Raw genomic sequence first — 18,220 nt, forward strand, 5'->3', positions numbered from 1 at the left:
GAGCCTCAAACTTGTTATCAGCAAAATGTGAATAAGCCCCAACTTCATAGATATATTATGTGAAATATATAAAACATAAATGTAAAATAGTATTATCATTTGTCTGGTGATAGATCTTTAATAAGGCAACTGGATTTTACATACTTGATTTTTTCCCCAAATGGTGACTTTTTCTGTGAATTAAAAAATTTTAACCTCATTAAAAAATTCTAATAATATAAAAATGTACAAATTAGAAAGCCAAATGCCTCCATACATTCAATTAAGACTGTACTACAATTGTGTACTCCTCTACTCCTTCAATGAATAACTTAACGAAATATTGGTGTCACTGTATTTAATGTTCGTAAATACATGCATAAAAGCCAGAGGTCTTCCAAAGCTTTATCCAGTATTTACTTTCAAAGTAGAAACAGTATTTTTAATATGTGGTGTAAAGAAATTCCCCCACTGTGATCCCTACCATTGGCTGATTCTTTGTGGGGGTGGGGCTCATTCCTTACACTAGGAACAGAGAATTTGGAAAGTATCAAGAAAGATGATATCAGAAAGTATAAAAAAGTGTTGTGCTTTGTAAATGATCACATAAAATTGTTAGGTGAAGCTGGGCTTCTTGAAGCTGCAGACACAGGATTCCTGGCCAGAAAGGACAAAAGTGCCTTCTCTCTTGTTCTTGCTAAGACCTGGGCAGCATTTCTTCCATGTCTGCAATGACATAAGAGACAACAGCCCAAACAGCAGCAGCAATATTCATCTGCTTTGGATCCATGACAGTCATGGTGTCTCCATGGGAGTGATGGAAGGAGAAATATTTATATAGGTCATCAAGTAGACTGGCTCCTGGGGAAAAAAGAGGAAGAATTCTTAGTGAAGTATTTTGACAGGCATTGCTGAATAGCTGCTCAGAAACCACTGCCCCCTTCCCTGCCCCTATTATACAGGCTGCGATGGCAAAATAATGACGTTCCCAGCCTCTCTTGCAGCAAGAAATAGCCATGTGACACTGTTCTGACTACTAGGATATGAAGTGGCAGGCTGTGGGTGAGTTCTAGGAAAGCCTTTACTTGGCTGACAAGAGTCAGTAAAATGCCCTCATGCTGAATTAGATGAGCAGTTTGGAACTGCAGGGGGCAAAAAGCCCACACACTAAAAATGGCATAGTGGAAAGACAGAAGGAGCCTGGATTTAGAAAATATTTCAAGCCCATTGAATAAGCTCTACACTGCCTTCTTCTGGACTTCCTGCTACGCAAAGGAAAATAAACTTTACCTGAAAAGCAAGTGATACGATATCCTCCTTATTTATAAAGAGACAGTATTTTTTCGTATCAGCAGAGTGCAAATTTTTTACCTCCCTGGATACAAAAGAAAGTCAGTACTCCTTTGCTCAAGCTTTTCTTCTCAAATCATTCATTTACTTCCAATAAAATTTCCCAGCAACTTCCAAGGGCATCAGCAGGAATCTCCGCCCCACTTAAGAGCTTCCTTGTCACTCAGTGAAGCTTTTCTCTAGTTTCAGCTGTGGATCAGAGCCTCGAGGTATCTTCACACCTCCTAGTCATCCTTTAGAACCTACTCGGCCCATTCTGTGGGTTCCAACCACAGTTCTTTAGCCTCTGGATTAATTTATTTATTTACTTATTATCTTATTATGAAATATAGTACCATACATACATAAGATTGTAGGGAACATAATGTATATTATAAACGGTGACAAGGTAAGAGTTCACGTATGTCCATGATTCAGTGCAAGAATATCACCAGTAGCTTTGAAGCCCATCTTATGAGTTCCCTCCCACCCACCCCACCCAACCCCATGGATCCTTTCCTCCCTCCAGAGGTGCCCACTATCCTGTTCTGCTTGCGTATTAACCACTCATTGCTTTTCTTTATAGTTTTACCAAATAAATATAATCAACGCTCTCTAGGCTCTAAATGTAGGAGTGGAATTGCTGGGCTATAGAGCCACATGTGTGTTTAATTTCATCATGCAGTTCCAACATGTTTTCCTTTTCAGTTTATCCTCCCATTGTCAGTATATGAGTCTTTCTCTTGCTTCACATCCTCTCTAGCACTTTACCTCATAAGGTTTTAATTTTTTAAATTATTAATGAGACTGAGCATGTTTTCACATATGCATTTTTTGCCATTTATGTTTTCTCTTTTGGAAAATGCCTGTTCATGCCCCTTGCCCATTTTTGAATTGATTTGCTTGTCTTTTCTTATTGATTTGTAGGCGTTCTTGATATATTTTAGATACAAATCTTTTGTTGGTCATTGGTTTATATAAATCACTTCGCAGTTTGTGGCTCTTTTCACTCTGTTTATCATGCATTAAATGAATAGATGTTCTCACTTTTAATATAGTTGAATTTATGAATCCTTTCCTTTATGATTTTTATTTTTTATATCTTGTTTAAGAAATCCTCCCTACCCTTATATCACAAAAATATTCTCTGGGGTCTTATTCTAAAACTTTTAAAGTTTTCCTTTTCATTTTTAAGTTCTTCATTCATTTAGAATTGGAATTGATTTTGGTGTAGGGTAGGCTTCTATTTTTATTTTTAGTTGTTCCAGCAAAATTTGACTAATACATCCTCTTTCCCCACTGGTCTGCAGTATCAATTTTGGCATATATCAAATTTCCTTATATATGTTGCTTTGTTTGGGGGCTTTCTAATTCTGTTCCAGTGGTCTGTTTGTCTGTTCCCAAAACAATGTCACAGTATCTTAACTACCATTGCATTCTAATTCTTGTTATCTGGCAGGGCAAGTTCCCTCACTTTCTCTTTCTCCTCCTTCAGGAATATCTTACTATTCTTGACTGTTTGCTCTTTCAGATAAAGTTTAGGATCATTTTAAAACTGTACAAAAAATATTTTGGGCTTTTGATGGCAATTGTGTTAATCTACGTATCAATTTGCGGAGAACTAGCATCTTTATATTAGGATACTGTGTTTTTATCCATGAAAATGGTGTGTTGATATGTTTCTATTTATTAAGTCTTCTGTAATGTCTTCGAAGTTTTGTAATACAGTTTGGCATGCCTTTTGTTAGTTTTCTTTCCTCCATGGCTTATACTTTTTGTTGCAACTGTAAATTATACATTTTAAAAAATTTGCATTTTCTGTTTGTGGCTTTCCATTTTTAGTATCAAGGATATATATCTGATTCATAAAATGGGCAAGTGATCCTTCTTCTTCTATACTCTGGAATAGTTTGTGTAACATTAGAATGATTCATTTCCTGGTCATTTTGTAGAACTCCTTACAAAACCATCTAGGTCTGATATTTTCTTTATGGTAAGAATTTTAACTAATGATTCAATTCCTATCCTGGTTATTGGGTTATTCAGGTTTTATGTTTCTTCTTGAATTAACTTTGGAAATTACACTTTTCTAGGAATGTGTGAGTTTTTCCAAATATTCAAAATAATCAGCATAAAGTTGTCAGTAATATCCTGTTTTTATCTTTGTTTATGTCTGCAGCACCTATAGGTAGTACTCTTTTTCATTCCTGATACTGGTTATTAGAGTCTTCTCTCTTTTTTGTTCATCAATCTTGCCAGCAGTTTGTCAGCTGTGTTACTCTTTCAAAAAAAAGAGAGACAATCTTGTTTTTTGGGGACATTCTCTAATGTATAGCAGTCTTCTTTCATTGATTTTTACTCATATTTATTATTTCCCTCCTTATTCTTAGGTTTATTCACTTCTGTTTTTTTAGCTTCTTGAGTTGAATGCTCAGTTTATTACTTTGCACACTTTCCTTGTCACCGACATAAGCAGTAAGGCTACAATCATTCCCCTATGACTGCTTTAGCTCTCTATATCCCACCAGTCCTGATGAGTATTTTCATGATCACTTAGTTCTAAATATTTAGTAGTTCCTACTTTGATTTTCTTCTTTGACGCATGAGTTAGAATGTGTTTTTTAATCTTCAAAGGTATGGGGTTTACTTAGTTATTTTTTCATTTTTGACTTCCAATTTAACTGTTAGAGAATGTGGGCTATATGATATAAATTCTTTGAGTTTTGCTGAGATTTTCTCCATTGCCTATTGGATGATCCATTTTATAAATGTTACATGTGTTGAAAAGAATGTGCTTTCAGTGTATTGTGTCTGTGCATTAAAACAAGCTTGTTAATTGTATTCTTCAAATCTGTTAACTCCTTACTGATTTATTGTCTATTTGTTTTATCAATCTTGAGAGAGATGTGTGAAAATGACCTGTGATTTGGGACGTGTTTATTTTTCTTGTAGTTCCAGCAATTTCTTTTTTATATATTTCAAAGTTATGCTTTTAGGAGCACATAAACTTAGAATTACATCTTCCTGGTAAATTGAACATCTTTATTTATTTTAACATCTTCATTGGAGTATAACTGCTTTACAATGTTTTTTTAGTTTCTGCTGTATAACAGAGAGAATCAGCTATATGTATACATATATCCCCATATCCCCGCCCTCTTGCATCTCCCTCCCACCCTCCCTATCCCACCCCTCTAGGTGGTCGCAAGGCACAGAGCTGATCTCCCTGAGCTATGTAGCTGCTTCCCACTAACTATCTATTTTACATTTGGTAGTGAATATATGTCAATGCTACTCTCTCACTTTGTCCCAGCTTGAATATCTTTATTAATATGTAGTCATCCTCGCCATTTGTAGTAATGCTTTTTGTCTTGAAGTCTAGTTTTACCTAATATTTAATATAGCTATATCTCCTTTTTTTAACCTCATTCTTTGTATGTCTTTTCCCATCAATTTACTTGCAATCTGCCTCTGTCCTTATATTTATAGGGGTTTCTCTTACGGATAGTTTAAAGTTGAATTCTTAAAATCTAGTCTAACAATCTTTGATTTTTAACTGGAGATTAGAATTCATTTATGTAGCTTGTGATTATTGTTAAATTGGACTCATTTATATCATCTTAGTTTTTGCTTTCTATTTGTTCATTTGTTTTCTAAGTTTGTTTTTTTTCCTTTTCTTTCTTGCTCTCCTTTGTGTTGTTTTTTTTTTTTTCTCCTCCTGTCATTCCTTCCCCCACCCCAACTCTACTCATTTGGAAGTTACACACTTTATTTCAGTTCTCTCAGTGGAGACCTCAGATGATTGATATGGCTTACATATTTATTTAAAGTTAATCAATACCTTATATAAGGACACTAGGGCCCCAAGTTTTGTCTCCTGTCCCAGACGCACTCACGCCTCGTTAAAACCCATGCTCTAGGAGAACAGGGATTGGCAGATACCCTTAGACAAAGGCTCTGGAGTTTTCTTACCTCTTACAGATTCTCACTTCATCATTTTTCACCCCTGAGGAATTCCCTTACTTTGCCTTACTAAGCCATGTATTATAGAAAGAATTATTGTTTTATCCAACAATTATTTTTGGCAGGCGGAGCTAGGTGTCTGAGAACTTCTGGCCTACCACATTGCCAGAGTTCTCTTCTCCCAATCCTCTACTTCCTGCTCTTTGTTCCTGAGCCCTCTGTTGCCTCAGGATGCTGTCCAGATTTTCTCTACACCGACCCAAGTTTTAAAAACTTTGTACCAAGGTTTTCCCCTACTTATCTCCCCAAACTCCTTGCTCTGGAGTAGGATATGGATTTCCCTCCATTCATTCATATTTCACACTGACCTCAGCTATGTTGCTATCAAACACAACACAAGCCAGTGATGCAAAATAAACATATAAAAGAAAGCTCAACTCTCAACCCTGACAATTAATGACTCCAATGCCTGTCAGCAAATATCCAAAACAGGGTGTATTAGGTTGATAACACCTATCAAACCCTTCACCTGTGTTGAGAAGCTTCTTCCTCTTCAGTGATTTTTCTTTTTCAACTAGTAAAACATGTTTTCTGTTGTTCCAATAGCTCTGAAAGGGTGGGATCTCACCATTATCCAGCCTAATAATGTACAACCTACAGTGGGTGGGCTGGAGCTGAGGTTCATAAGTGTTCAGAAAGTTCAATCCAATTCAACTGGACAAATACTTGAGCTCCTACACATTCTAGGCAGTGGGCTAAGACATAAAGGTGAAAAACACAGTCTCTGCTCTCAAAAGCTTATTCTGCAGTAGAGGCAGAGAAAATGTGCCCACAAATAATAATAACACAATCAGAATGCACTGAGTGCTATGGGCAAAGGACAAAAAATAGTGGATACCTTATGTAGTTGAATGACCTTCTCTGACCCCTAGACTAGGTCCCCTTGTTGTGTGCTCTCCATACTTCTCCTATCGTAATCTTCACCATCCTTTGTTATAACTGCTTGTTTCACATTTGTTTTCCCCACTATATTGTAATTTCCCTGAAGGCAAGGCCACTGTTTTGTTCTCCACTCTGTCACCAATGCCTATAACGTAACACCAAACAGATGATGAATGTGAATTTGTTGAGTGAATGAACGAAATCAGAAAAGTGTATAAGTGAACTGGGCCTTGGGGGTGCTGTATCAGTCAGAGCCCTTGTAGGAAACAGTTGGGACACACCAAGAAGATAACTTGGAAAATTTACTGAAAGGATTATTTACAAAGAGTGGTCAGGGTTAAATAAAACCAATAAGGGATGCTAAAGGAGAAGCAAGGGAGGCCATTTCCACCCCTAGGCCTAAAAGAGCAGAGAAGAAAGCAGCTGTAGCTGCGATTGTATCTGCTGGAGAGGGTCACCAGAGGAGCTGGGGTTGTTTGAAGCCAGGGAATCAGTCCCCTGCTGGTGCCTCTCCTATCCTACAGGCCTCCCTTGGCCAAACCCAATCATAAGCCAGAGGGCAGTCCATAACCGTTAGCCTCCAAGGGCACAGTATAGGGTAGAGAAAGGTGAGGATTGATAAGGAGTGGTACAAGAGAATATCTAGCACAAGTACTTAGGCTGTCAACAGACAAAGATGGGGACACGGATATTCCAGGTGAATAGAACATGTGAGCATTCCAGTTTGGGCGATGTGTGGGTAACTTGGGTTAATTACAGGCAGAGAAAGTTGGCAACTAACGTTATCTTTGAAAGTTCCTAAATAAGGCTGAAAATAGACTGAACACAGTTCATAAATGGGAAGCCTTTGGGGCCAATGGGCAGGAAGGTGGGGAGACGGGAGCTGCCCCTTAGGGAGACATTCCAGAAAAATGTGGAGGTAGAATTGTGTAAACAATCGTGGTGGTGAGGAGACAGCGAGGAAGGAAGTACAGTTTGGGGGACAGGTGACAAAGACCAGGCCCAGATGATGATATCCCGGCCTCTGAAATTCTCTGGAAAGCATATGGACAAAGATAACCAAACTTCCAGTGAAAAGCCCAGTGGTCCATTTTTAAACCAGAAGACACTTTACGCCATGAACTCACAGCACAACCCAAGAGAGACAGATCTGTGTGTTCACTTTGGTAGGAGCTAGAAGCATTTTAACAGAAACCATGACATTTTTGAACTAGTTGAAGCTGGTGAGGAGCACGTGCCCTCTGGATCCCACAGAGCATCAGCTGGATGTCAAATTCATCCACAAGTTAAGGACGAAGTCAAGGAGTTCAAAGAACGGAAGTCACTGAGGGCAGATAGAAGATGAATCAGAATTGTGGTCTTCAAGAAACAGAAAAGGACATTCAATTCCAAGAGACAAAGTGCAGCTTGCTAGGGGCTGATTTGCTCCCATTTAGAGTTTCCTAAAGACACAGCATGGTGGCTGACAGACAAAGCTCCAAATTCCATATTGAAAAAATAGAAGCAAGAAATATTTGTGCATGCCCTCTTCAAGGCCTCTGAAATTCCCTGTCTCAGACTGAAAGAAACTGACTGCCAGATGGCTGGGAATTTGGCTGCCTCCCTTTAAAACTAGTGACTTAAGGAAAGCATTTCCTCAGAGATCATCTAAGTTCCCATGAACACTTTACAAAACTGAAACAACTCCAGAAGATCTGGTACCACCAGTGAGAACACTGATAACCATAGGAGATAGGAGAGCAGGCCTGCTGGCAGGCTTGCAGCTTTGTCTCTGCAGTTCCAAGGAGACATTTTGTCGGTGACAGCCACTGATCGAAAAGACCAGCGCTGAGGGAGAGCCTGCATTGCAATTTCTGAGAGCACCTGACATCGCAAGGTGGGGGGCGGCGGGGGAAATGTTAACTGTCCTCAGGGATAAATTGCACAGTATCTTCTGACAGGTATATGAGCTCTGAACAGGGAATCAAATCAAATGATTTTTAGAAGGAGAAAGCTGGTAGGTAGGAGAAAGCTGCTCTGAAGGCCAATATTCACCCCTTGGAAACAAATTACAGCATGATTAGGACAGTTCACCTTTAGGAAATTAGTTCTAAGGGAGGTTTGAAATTTAAGGATGTGAAGACATGTCCTTGAGCTTGTCAGTCAAGGAGAAATTGGGCCTAGACAGGGAGATACAGCTGAGAGAACACAGGGGTTAGAGTCAGATAGGACCGGGTTCCCATTCAAAGTCCTCTGCTTAATATCTGGGTGAATTTGGGAGAATCACGTAAGGCCACTCAGCCTCAGTTTCCTCATGAATGAGTGAGGGCTAATGGTACCTGGGTTCAAGATGCTGGTGAGCATGAGTAAGCACTCAGTTCATACTCTAAGATATTATGTATCCACAAGGTTAACCCAGTATATCCACAACAGCATGATCAATTAAATACAACTTGAAGGATTTAAAATTCTTATTTAATAAATCAAAGTTCTGATGATTGTTCTTAAAGATGGAACAATTGGACCATGAGGTCTATTCTACGTGACCCCGCCTTGACCCATGTTTGGATTATTTTCCCTTCTCATCCTTCTCTTCCCCCTTCTTCTCTCTCCTCTCTGAATCCTTTTTTTTCTTTCTTTTGTAAACATTCATCTCACAAAATATTTTCCAGCTGTGTGACTGGGTGAAGATGGTCCAGTGAACATGGTAGGAAATACCTGACCTGCCCAATACTGTTCACAGAAGATTCCAATCTTCACAGAAAGATCCCCGTAATGACCGCAGTCTGTGCAGGATATCAGAACAAGATTAAATGAATACCTGCTAATTCCTGAAGAGATGGGTGGGTAAATACACAAAGATTCTCATAGCCCCCTCTTACTGTAGGTTGACTCTCATTCATATGTAATCAGTGGGTTTTCATGTACACAAATTAAGCAATTCATGTTATGAGAAGATTTTGAAAGACATTTGAAGGCTTTGAAAATTTAAATTCAAGTCTGTTATTTCCGTGCATACATTGGCTGCCGCAATGTTTCATGAAGGATGCACTCACAGGCAAGCAGCTGTGGAAAATCCATTTGTCCTTTATAAACAGATCTTGCACAGTCTGGGGTATGCAATTTAATTACAATGTAATGTATTACAGACATTTCCTGATCATAATAATTATGAGGTTAGAGAAGAAGGTTATGGTCTTAACTTATTCCCTGCAAGAAAACTTAGTCTCCTTAGGATATATAAAATAAAAAATTACATTTAAAGTTTAATTAAAATTATTATTTCTTTCAGCAACATTATCAAATGAAAAAACAGTATTACCAAAACAATTAGAAAATCAATTCAAGGAATTTGCAGACATTGAATCTCTCTTTTCAAAAGGGGCAGTTTTATCCCTACTATATTAAATCTCATTGAAAATTAGAGTGAGACGCAGCTAATTAATAGCTTCCTAACCCATAGCTCTCCAGAAGAGAAAGCAACTTATAAGAGGGAAAGGAAAGAACAGTAAAACAAAGGAAAGGAAAGGACAGACAGGAAATGGAAAAACATCCCAGATCAAAACTCCATGAAAAGTATTATAATTTCAGTTTCTAAATTCTCACCCAAGAATTTCCAAGCCTGTGCTGAAAAGTTTCAGGTGTGCCACTAAGGCCTCGCACCTTCCATCTCTTTGGAAAACTTGGATTGTTGGCTGGGATAATTTTGACCACAAAACATGGGTCAACACCAACACATCTGGAGGACCTCCAGTTCACATGTACCTAAACTCTGTGATAATGATTCATCTTTCCATAAAGTTCAAGAACTGTACGCCTGTAATAAGACTAATTACTGCTACAGGAAGATGGTACTACAGACTCTCCAAATGTGGGAATGACAGGAACAATACTATTTGTTGATGGCCTCCTGTGTGCCTAGGGCTTTTTGGAGATGATTTCATTTAATTTTCCAAGTGACCCCATGAGGGAGTGATCATTATGCATCATTAACTGATGGAAAATGGATTTGAGTAACTAAAGTCGCACGGCCTAAGCAGTAGAGATAGGATTCAACGTCAGGTGTGTCTGATCTGAAAACCATGCTCCTAACCAGTTTTCTGAGCCTTCTCTCCCTGCCTTAAACCAGGACATGTGTAACAGCTTTCTCCCCAGTGGCGAACTGTGTGCGTTGTTCGCTCCACTCGCAGCTCTGGTCCCCCATCCTTACTTTGCTTCATGACAAGAAGATGGAAATTCAAACTGGAGGTATCCTGGGCCATGAACTAGAGTGAAGACGTCATCATATTCAGACAGTGGGCTCAGGCAGCCTGGGACTACCTATCAGAAGACGGACAGCAGAGCCTCTCCTGACACCAAGTCCCCTGCCCTTGCTGGGCCACACACTACAGGGCCTGCCAATCCTCCTAAGAGCTTGCAACCATCCCATCTAAAACCCACCCCTCCCCACTAATCATCTGTTATCCTCTACCCTGCTTCTTCCCCGCCCCTACCTTTCATAGCACTCTTCTACTACCTAAAACTGTATTATTCTTGTAATGATTTCATTATTTGCTACTTGTCTTTCCCACTAGAAGGAACTTTGCCTTTTTCACTCTACTCCCCAAAGCCTGGCAGGCAGTAGATGCTCAATAAATGTTTGTTGAATCACTGAATGAATTGTTAAATATCTAATGGGGCAAAAGCAGAGCTAAATACTGGCTTCATTCTCCCTCTCTACAGCAATTTTGCTAAGTAAATCCTATTTTCTGGGGATTCTTCTCTCAGCTGCTGCCTTGGGGAATGATAAGAAGATTCTTGTTACCAAAAACATGGAATATTTCACATATAAGCTGATATCTAAACACTCTATTATGTACTACTCAGTATGTTCCTCTACTTTTCACCACTGTTATGGAAATTATCCACAACTTGAAAATAAGGCAGCACATCCTTTCAATGTCATTCAGGGCAAAGTCTATGCAAAGATTATCTAGGACAACGTACTTAGTTTGACTCACTGCTTACTACTGATTAAAGGTCCCAGACTTAATGACGTTATACGTTAACTCATAGATATTTAGTCTATTTCATTTTTTCTAGATGAAAATTATTTCTGTCCCATAGAACAGTTGTTTCCAAAGGTTACAGTTTATTGGCCTCTAAGACATTAACCAGTTAAGCAGTTTTAATCTACCCTAGCAATCTTAGGTTAATATTTATTAAATTACATAAACTCAGTTTCTCAAATGCTCTTTGAATTGGTGTGTATATCTTACTGATTCCCATATAAATGAATGAATTGAATAAAATATTTGACGTGTTCATTTTTTATTTGCATGAGAATCATGATTTCAGCTTTTGGAAAACTATAATTTAATACCACCCATCTACAACCTTAAAGGAATAATCACATTCATGTTGCTTCTCAAAAGTTCAGCGATTCATGGTCCTCATCCATGATTTTACCCATGATTACCCTAATAGCACTGAGCAAACTGGTCACCAACATAAGGGCTGGTCTTCTGCCTTCTCCCTTTAGGGTAGTGGATGGTCCCCAGTTATGAGGAGGATTAGGGGGAAAATAAAAACAAATTTTATACACACACACACACATTAATATAAATGAATGTATATATGTATATATATATATATATATACATATAAACATATATATGCGCATCTGTGTGTATATAAAGTTGGACTTGTCTTCAACACGTACCCACCCCTTAATACCCTAATTTCTCCCCTGAACTGCCTCACACCTTCCATATGAGAGTCATGATTTTGCCTTTCAGAAAATTATAATTTAATACCACCCACCTATAAACCTTAAAAGTACAATCACATTCATATATGATTGGTTCCTTATCTTTGAGTTTATAATTTTATGTGTGTGCATGTGTAGTCAGAGCTTCCATATGTAGCTACAAAGAAACATCTATACCACCCTCTCCTTCTACCTTGTTTTGTAACTCAAACTAATATTGACACTTCTTCTGAGGGGGAATTTTGAATCTTACTCATGTTTATATGTCAGTCCCAATTTATAATTCTCCCTTTGTCCATACAGAAATTATTGCCCACTCTTCTTTCATGGCCTGTTGTCAGTAAAGCTCCCACCTATCTGAGCCAGCCTGACTCCTTGTAAAGGCCTTTCGGCAGGTCTCTCCATACCTGGGGAACAATGCTTCTAAGAAAACACCAGTAAAAACTATCTCTGACAGAGCACACTGTGAGAACATTCAATGCATATGGATCTTCAGACTTGGAAAGACTCTAAAGATTGTTTCCAGGGTGAAGTTTATAATGAAAGCCTTAAAATCAACATGGTTTTCTATAATTGTGTTCAAATGGACAGATTTTGATTTCTGGCTACAGATACATAAAGGTTACAAAGCTGCTGTGAGTGGAAGGCGGATGTTAGTATTGATAGATATAAACCTTTGTGTCTGCTTGCCACCTCCCATTCTGTTGGCAAGCAGACACAAAGGAATGAGACAAGCTGGAAGTACTACATGGACATGCTGTTTTAGACCTACTTCCTATACTGAATTATGAATAATTCTGGAAGGCTGGTTGGCAGGTGCATTACAGGAATGCCTAGGGGTCATGGTGGAGCTGGAGAGAGCTACTGCAAATGACTATGGTATTGGAGGCCAACTGGTCGATAGAAAGATGTCCATCCATGAGAGAGGTTGCAAGGGAGACTCTATGAACCTCTGACTAGTGATTCTCACTGCCACATGGCCAAGCTGATGGATTTATAAAATTTATTTTAAAAAAGGTTTATTAGTAAGCACTTAAGCTCATAGTCTATAGGGAAAAAAAGATCATAGTTTTTTTTTTTTTTATAAAAGGAAGAGTTGGCTTGTTTTTACAATCTTTAAAAAGGTTTTAAAAAGTTGTAAGCAAGGAGAAGCGGGGGTATTTTACACATTCAAAGAAACACTGATAAAACTATACTGACAATCAAAAAGGTTGAGTTGCTATAGGATGGAAGGGAATGTTTTGCTGTGGACAGAGAACTAACCGGCTATGAGACAAAGAACAGAAGCAGCGGGTATTTCTCTAGAAGGCAGTCCACCTGAGGATTGGTATCACTATTTGGAACTGAAATCAGTCTTGAGAACCTGCAATGGCCCTTCCAGTTACACTGTGGATCTCCATTACCCACCCTCCACCCCCCTCGCTCCCCAGTAGGTAGGACAGGCTAAAATTGTCCTTTTAAAGGGATCTAGCTAAATTCACAGCTGATTAAGCCATACTAGGTTACAAAGAGAAATGGGATTATTTTAGACTGTGCACCTAAAATCTTAGGGGTCATGTCAAGGTGGGCAGCCAAGTTCGCCACAAAATAGCTTTGGGGGCCATTGTCAGCAGTAGAATTATGGGCTAGATGGACCAAGAGTCTGCACCAAGATAGGCTTCTTCATTTCTGGATATGACAGTGTGAAGGTCACAGGAAGTTGTATCACAGAAAATAGGAAACAAACAGAAGAAAGTACTACTACTACAAAAAAAAAAAATCCCATCTGGAAAGATATAGCATTAAAAAATATAATAAAAGGTAATACTAATGAATAACATGTAATCATGGCCAGAAAAATGAGGACGGTGCTATGTGAATCAATTTAGAGGCAGCTCAGGACATTGAAGAAAATTGATCTGGGAGTGAGTGCCTCTAGACTCCTTTCAATTCTTTGTTGTTTGTTTATGTGTCAGATAGCATGGATTTATCCAAAATAAGTGTGTCCATGCTCTTGTGTAAGTCAGTGGGTTACAAGAAGATCACAAACTATTTGGCTAAAGCTGCAAAGTATGAGTCAAATGTCCTCCACCGCAGCTTCTGAGGAAAGAACTACAAGGGAAAACAGAAACATGGTGAATAGTCCTGGCTTCAAACCATAATCCTGAAGATGAAGCAGGTAAAGTTAGAGGTTGACACTGGTGAAAAATTTGGTGAATGTTGGCTCAGTTATTCTAATATGCTTTCATTTTATTTATGCAAATAGCCTTTTTCTTTCTTGGTCACCTGGCAGGTTCCCATTTGGCAGCTAAATGCAGCCCCATTAATTGACTACCTGCTAAAGGGATGCAATTTTTTTTTTAAACACAAAACCTTTTAAAATTTAACCTTCAAAAAGTCGTTATGCAGTGAGGGAAAAAAGTGAGCTAAACATGCAAAGCTTTGTGGATTCCAAAACAAAGGAAACAAATGTATAAGAAGGAGACTGGGAAATGAATATGCTTTTAATGCAAACACACATTTCACTTAAAGTAAAACATCAGTTCAAGGAATATCCATTAAATGCCAATGCTAATGAAAAGATCCTGGCCCATAGCTATCAATTTATAGGGAATCTACAAGGCTGAGATGTAAATTTAACATTTAAATGTAGCTAAATTCCCAATGCTATTATGGTTCACCCTCATTAATGTAATTCTTAGGACAATCCTTATAATGAAGAAACAGTGAATATTCTCAGCAGCCACCCAAAATATAATTACAGTACATTTGATTAAATGCTTCTGTGGTGAGATAAACTGCAATTTATACATTTCTGGGGGTTCTTTATAAAAAAAGGCTGATGATGATAAAGGAAGCTAATGCTACTTTGTGGGGCAACATGTCATTAGCTGTTCCATCATTTATACTCAAACTCTGTCATTAGGGGGCAAGGTAAATGGTGCTTGAGATTCGCTGCTACAGACCCTGAAACAGTTTCCAGTGCAGAGTTTATAAGTAATACCAGGAGTCCTGCTGTTTCACCTCCTGAGTCATTTTTCTTAAAGGCTTTAGAATTCTTGACGAAAGGTGGAAAGAAAAGAATGCTGTCCTTTACTAACTAATTAAACTAGTAAGAAGACCTCATTATGAAGGACAGGGAACATGAAGCATGAATTATTTCTTGGTTAATTTCCTACAGCTGAGAAACGATCTTCCAGTTGCTGTAAAGAGGTTAACTGACTACTCAGTAGGATCACAGTTACACTTCAATGTACGAACCTTGACTTCATTGTTGCACAGCAAGGCAGCCACTTAGCGGTTCTGTCAAACGTGACTTGTATATAAGGTTTTTGGAAAGGAGATCATATTCATTCATCTGATATCTACTGAGTTCCTACTAAGTGCCAAGTACCTTGCTAGGAACTGGGCAAACAATGATGGGTATAACGTACAGATGTCTGCTCTCACGGAATTTCATAGAACTTTCAATAGAACGTTCAATCTAGTAGAACTTTCAATCTAGTAGAAACTTTCAATCATAGAACTTTCATAGAACTTTCAATCTAGTAGAATACACCTCTGTAGAAATGAGGTTGACTGGAAAATAAAGTATTACATCCAAAACTGCTTGGGACTCTACAGATAAAACTTAAAAAGGAGAAAGACTCATTCTCCCCAAGTTTCTGATTTTAACGCAGTAAAGATTGTTCATGAGCGTGTTTGTTAGAGGGCGGCACAGGCTGTTTCGCTCTGGGCATGGTACAGAGACTGGAGATGGTACTCCTACTTATTGGCTCTGGATAACTGGCAATGTACAATGACATATTGTTTAATGATGGCCATTTTCATAGCCAGGATTTACTAAGTACTTTCTATGCGTCATGGCCTTAACTAAACATGCATGATCTTATCAAATCCTCATGATGGCTCTCTAATTATTATTATTCTCATTTCACAGATGAGTAAACTTAGACTTAAAGGTTATAATGACAATTATAAGCAAAGGAGTCTGATGAGAGGATGTGCAGACCTTGTGCTGAATCCATTCCTTCATCTTAAGGATGAAGGTCCTCAGGAGTGGGTAGCCTGGCCCTCACAGAGTGGAGTGAAAGGGCAATTCTATGAATCTGCCATCCTCAGGTGATTCATGCCCACGTCACCACCATCTTTTCTTTCCATGGAACTTCTCACATGAACCCGTGTTTTTTGAAACTCCTATTAGATTTCATAACAGAATACCTGGTTTGTACATTTCCAAAATTATATCCTTCCCTTGCTTATAATTCAACCTCACATTCTTGGTAACAGGCATTGAATCCCACTCTGTTGGTTTAGGGTGAACCCCACTCTATCTGTGGTCAGTGGATTGTCAGGAAGGCTACTGTCCCTCTTAATTTTTAGAATCTCTTTTCTCTGTGGAGAAACACTGCATCCCCTTGGAAGCTTTTTTTTTTACACAAATCAGAGCTGGGAAAGAACTTCTCTAGTCCAAATATCACCTGATGTTTGAATCACTTTACAACATTTCTAATATACAGTTGTTTAGTCTTCTCTTAAACACCTCTATTGACACGAAACTCGGGACTTTCCAAAGTAGCCCATCTCAGTTGCTCTCCGGTAATGTGTTCATTCAACATTAACTACATTCACAAGATGAGCTGTGGGGAAAGTTTTAAGTAAAGAGCTGTTATAGTTGTACCAAGCCCCTGCCCTTTATGAGGCCAACGAGGGGAGCTAAGAAATGCACACCAAGAGCTAAAACATGAGATCCAAAGTTCTGTAAAAGCTCAGGGGATGTAAAGGTCAATTCCAATTGTGATGTTCAGTCAGAACAAGATAACCCATGTTAATCTCCTACTTGTCAGATTAACTAAAGGAATTCAAAGTACTGTATAACCTTGGGAAAGAGATAATAGTAAGTGCTAATATTGCTTATACAACAAATGATTAGCTTCTTGCATACCATAAAATATACCCATTTTAAGTGCACATTCTTCAAGTTTTGACAAATGTACACACCTGCGTGACTACCACAGCAATCAGGTTGTAGAACATTCCCATTGCTGCTGAAAGTTCCCTCGTGTCCCTTCTTAGTTCATTCCTTCCCACCTTCAGCGTCAGGCAACCACTGATTTGCTTCTGGGCACTGTAGATTAGATTTGTCTTTCCTAGAATGCCACATGAATGGAATTATACAGTACACAGTCTTTTGTGTTTGGCTTCTTTCATTCAGCATGATGATTTTGGAATTCACCTATGTTGTTGCATAGTTTGTTTCTTTTTTTTTTTTCTTGGTCATTAAATGTGTAGGAATGTCTCATCTTAGTTTTAATTTGCATTTCCATGATGACTAATAATGTCAAGCACTTTTTTGTGTAATTATTGGGCATTTATGTATTGTGTTTGTGAATGTAGTGTTTGTTAAAATTTATGTGACCATATATGTATGGATCTATTTTGGGATTCCCTACTCTGTTCTATTGATCTGTTTGTCTATTCTTATGCCAATATACCACACTGCTTTAATTATTGTGGACAGGACAATGTAAAATCAGATAGAGTAAGGACAATTTAAAATTAGATACAGTAAGTCCTCCAACTTTTTTCTTCTTTTTCAAAATTGTTCTGAATAGTCTAGGCCCATAGCATTTCCACATAGATTTTAGAATCAGCTTATCTCTTTGTACAATAAAGCACTACTTTAGCTTCATCCCACACATTTCGATATGCTGTATTATTATTATCAAGAAGATTCAAAACAATCTCTAATTTTCCTTGTGATTCTTCTTTGACCCATGTGTGCTGTTTAGTTTCATATATTTGGGCATTTTGCCTGCTTTTGACTTCTTATTTAATTCCATGGTAGTCAGCAAATATATTAGATTGGCCAAAAAGTTTGTTCTGGTTTTGTATGTTACGGAAAAACCCTAATGAACTTTTTGGCCAACCCAATACTTCATACGATTTCAATCCCTTTAAATTCATTGAGATTGTTCTTATGACCCAGCATATACTCTATCATGGTGAATGCTCATGTGCACTTTAAAAAGAGAATGTGCATTCTGCTGTTGTTGAATTAATTATTCTATAATATCAATTTGATCATGTGGGTTGATAGTGTGTTTGAGTCTTCCATATCCATACCGACTTCCTGTCTACTTGTTCTAACATTAAAAAATGAGTGTTGAAATCAACCATAACTATGGATTTTTCTATTCTTTCTGTTCTGTCATTTTTTTATGTATTTTTGAAGCTCTGTTATTGAGAGCATCCACATTTAAGATTTACATGCCTTATTGATGAATAGACTATTTTATC

At 38.2% G+C, this 18,220-nt stretch overlaps 1 protein-coding gene across 3 annotated transcripts in view; it reads right to left on the reverse strand.

Moving 5' to 3' along the window:
• Positions 1-368: 368 nt before the first annotated feature.
• Positions 369-18,220, reverse strand: part of CPQ (carboxypeptidase Q) — a 505,229-nt gene continuing 487,377 nt past the window's right edge. For 2 of the 3 annotated variants that reach the window (XM_057532254.1, XM_057532249.1), the window contains one exon: positions 369-840. In XM_057532254.1, the coding sequence (XP_057388237.1) occupies positions 775-840 (66 nt within the window). In that variant the 3' untranslated portion in view covers positions 369-774. The remainder of the gene's footprint in view (positions 841-18,220) is intronic. The other variant, XM_057532253.1, reaches the window with a different exon arrangement.

The sequence above is a fragment of the Balaenoptera acutorostrata genome, chromosome 17 (genome assembly GCF_949987535.1).
Source record: "Balaenoptera acutorostrata chromosome 17, mBalAcu1.1, whole genome shotgun sequence".
Lineage (NCBI taxonomy): Eukaryota > Metazoa > Chordata > Mammalia > Artiodactyla > Balaenopteridae > Balaenoptera > Balaenoptera acutorostrata.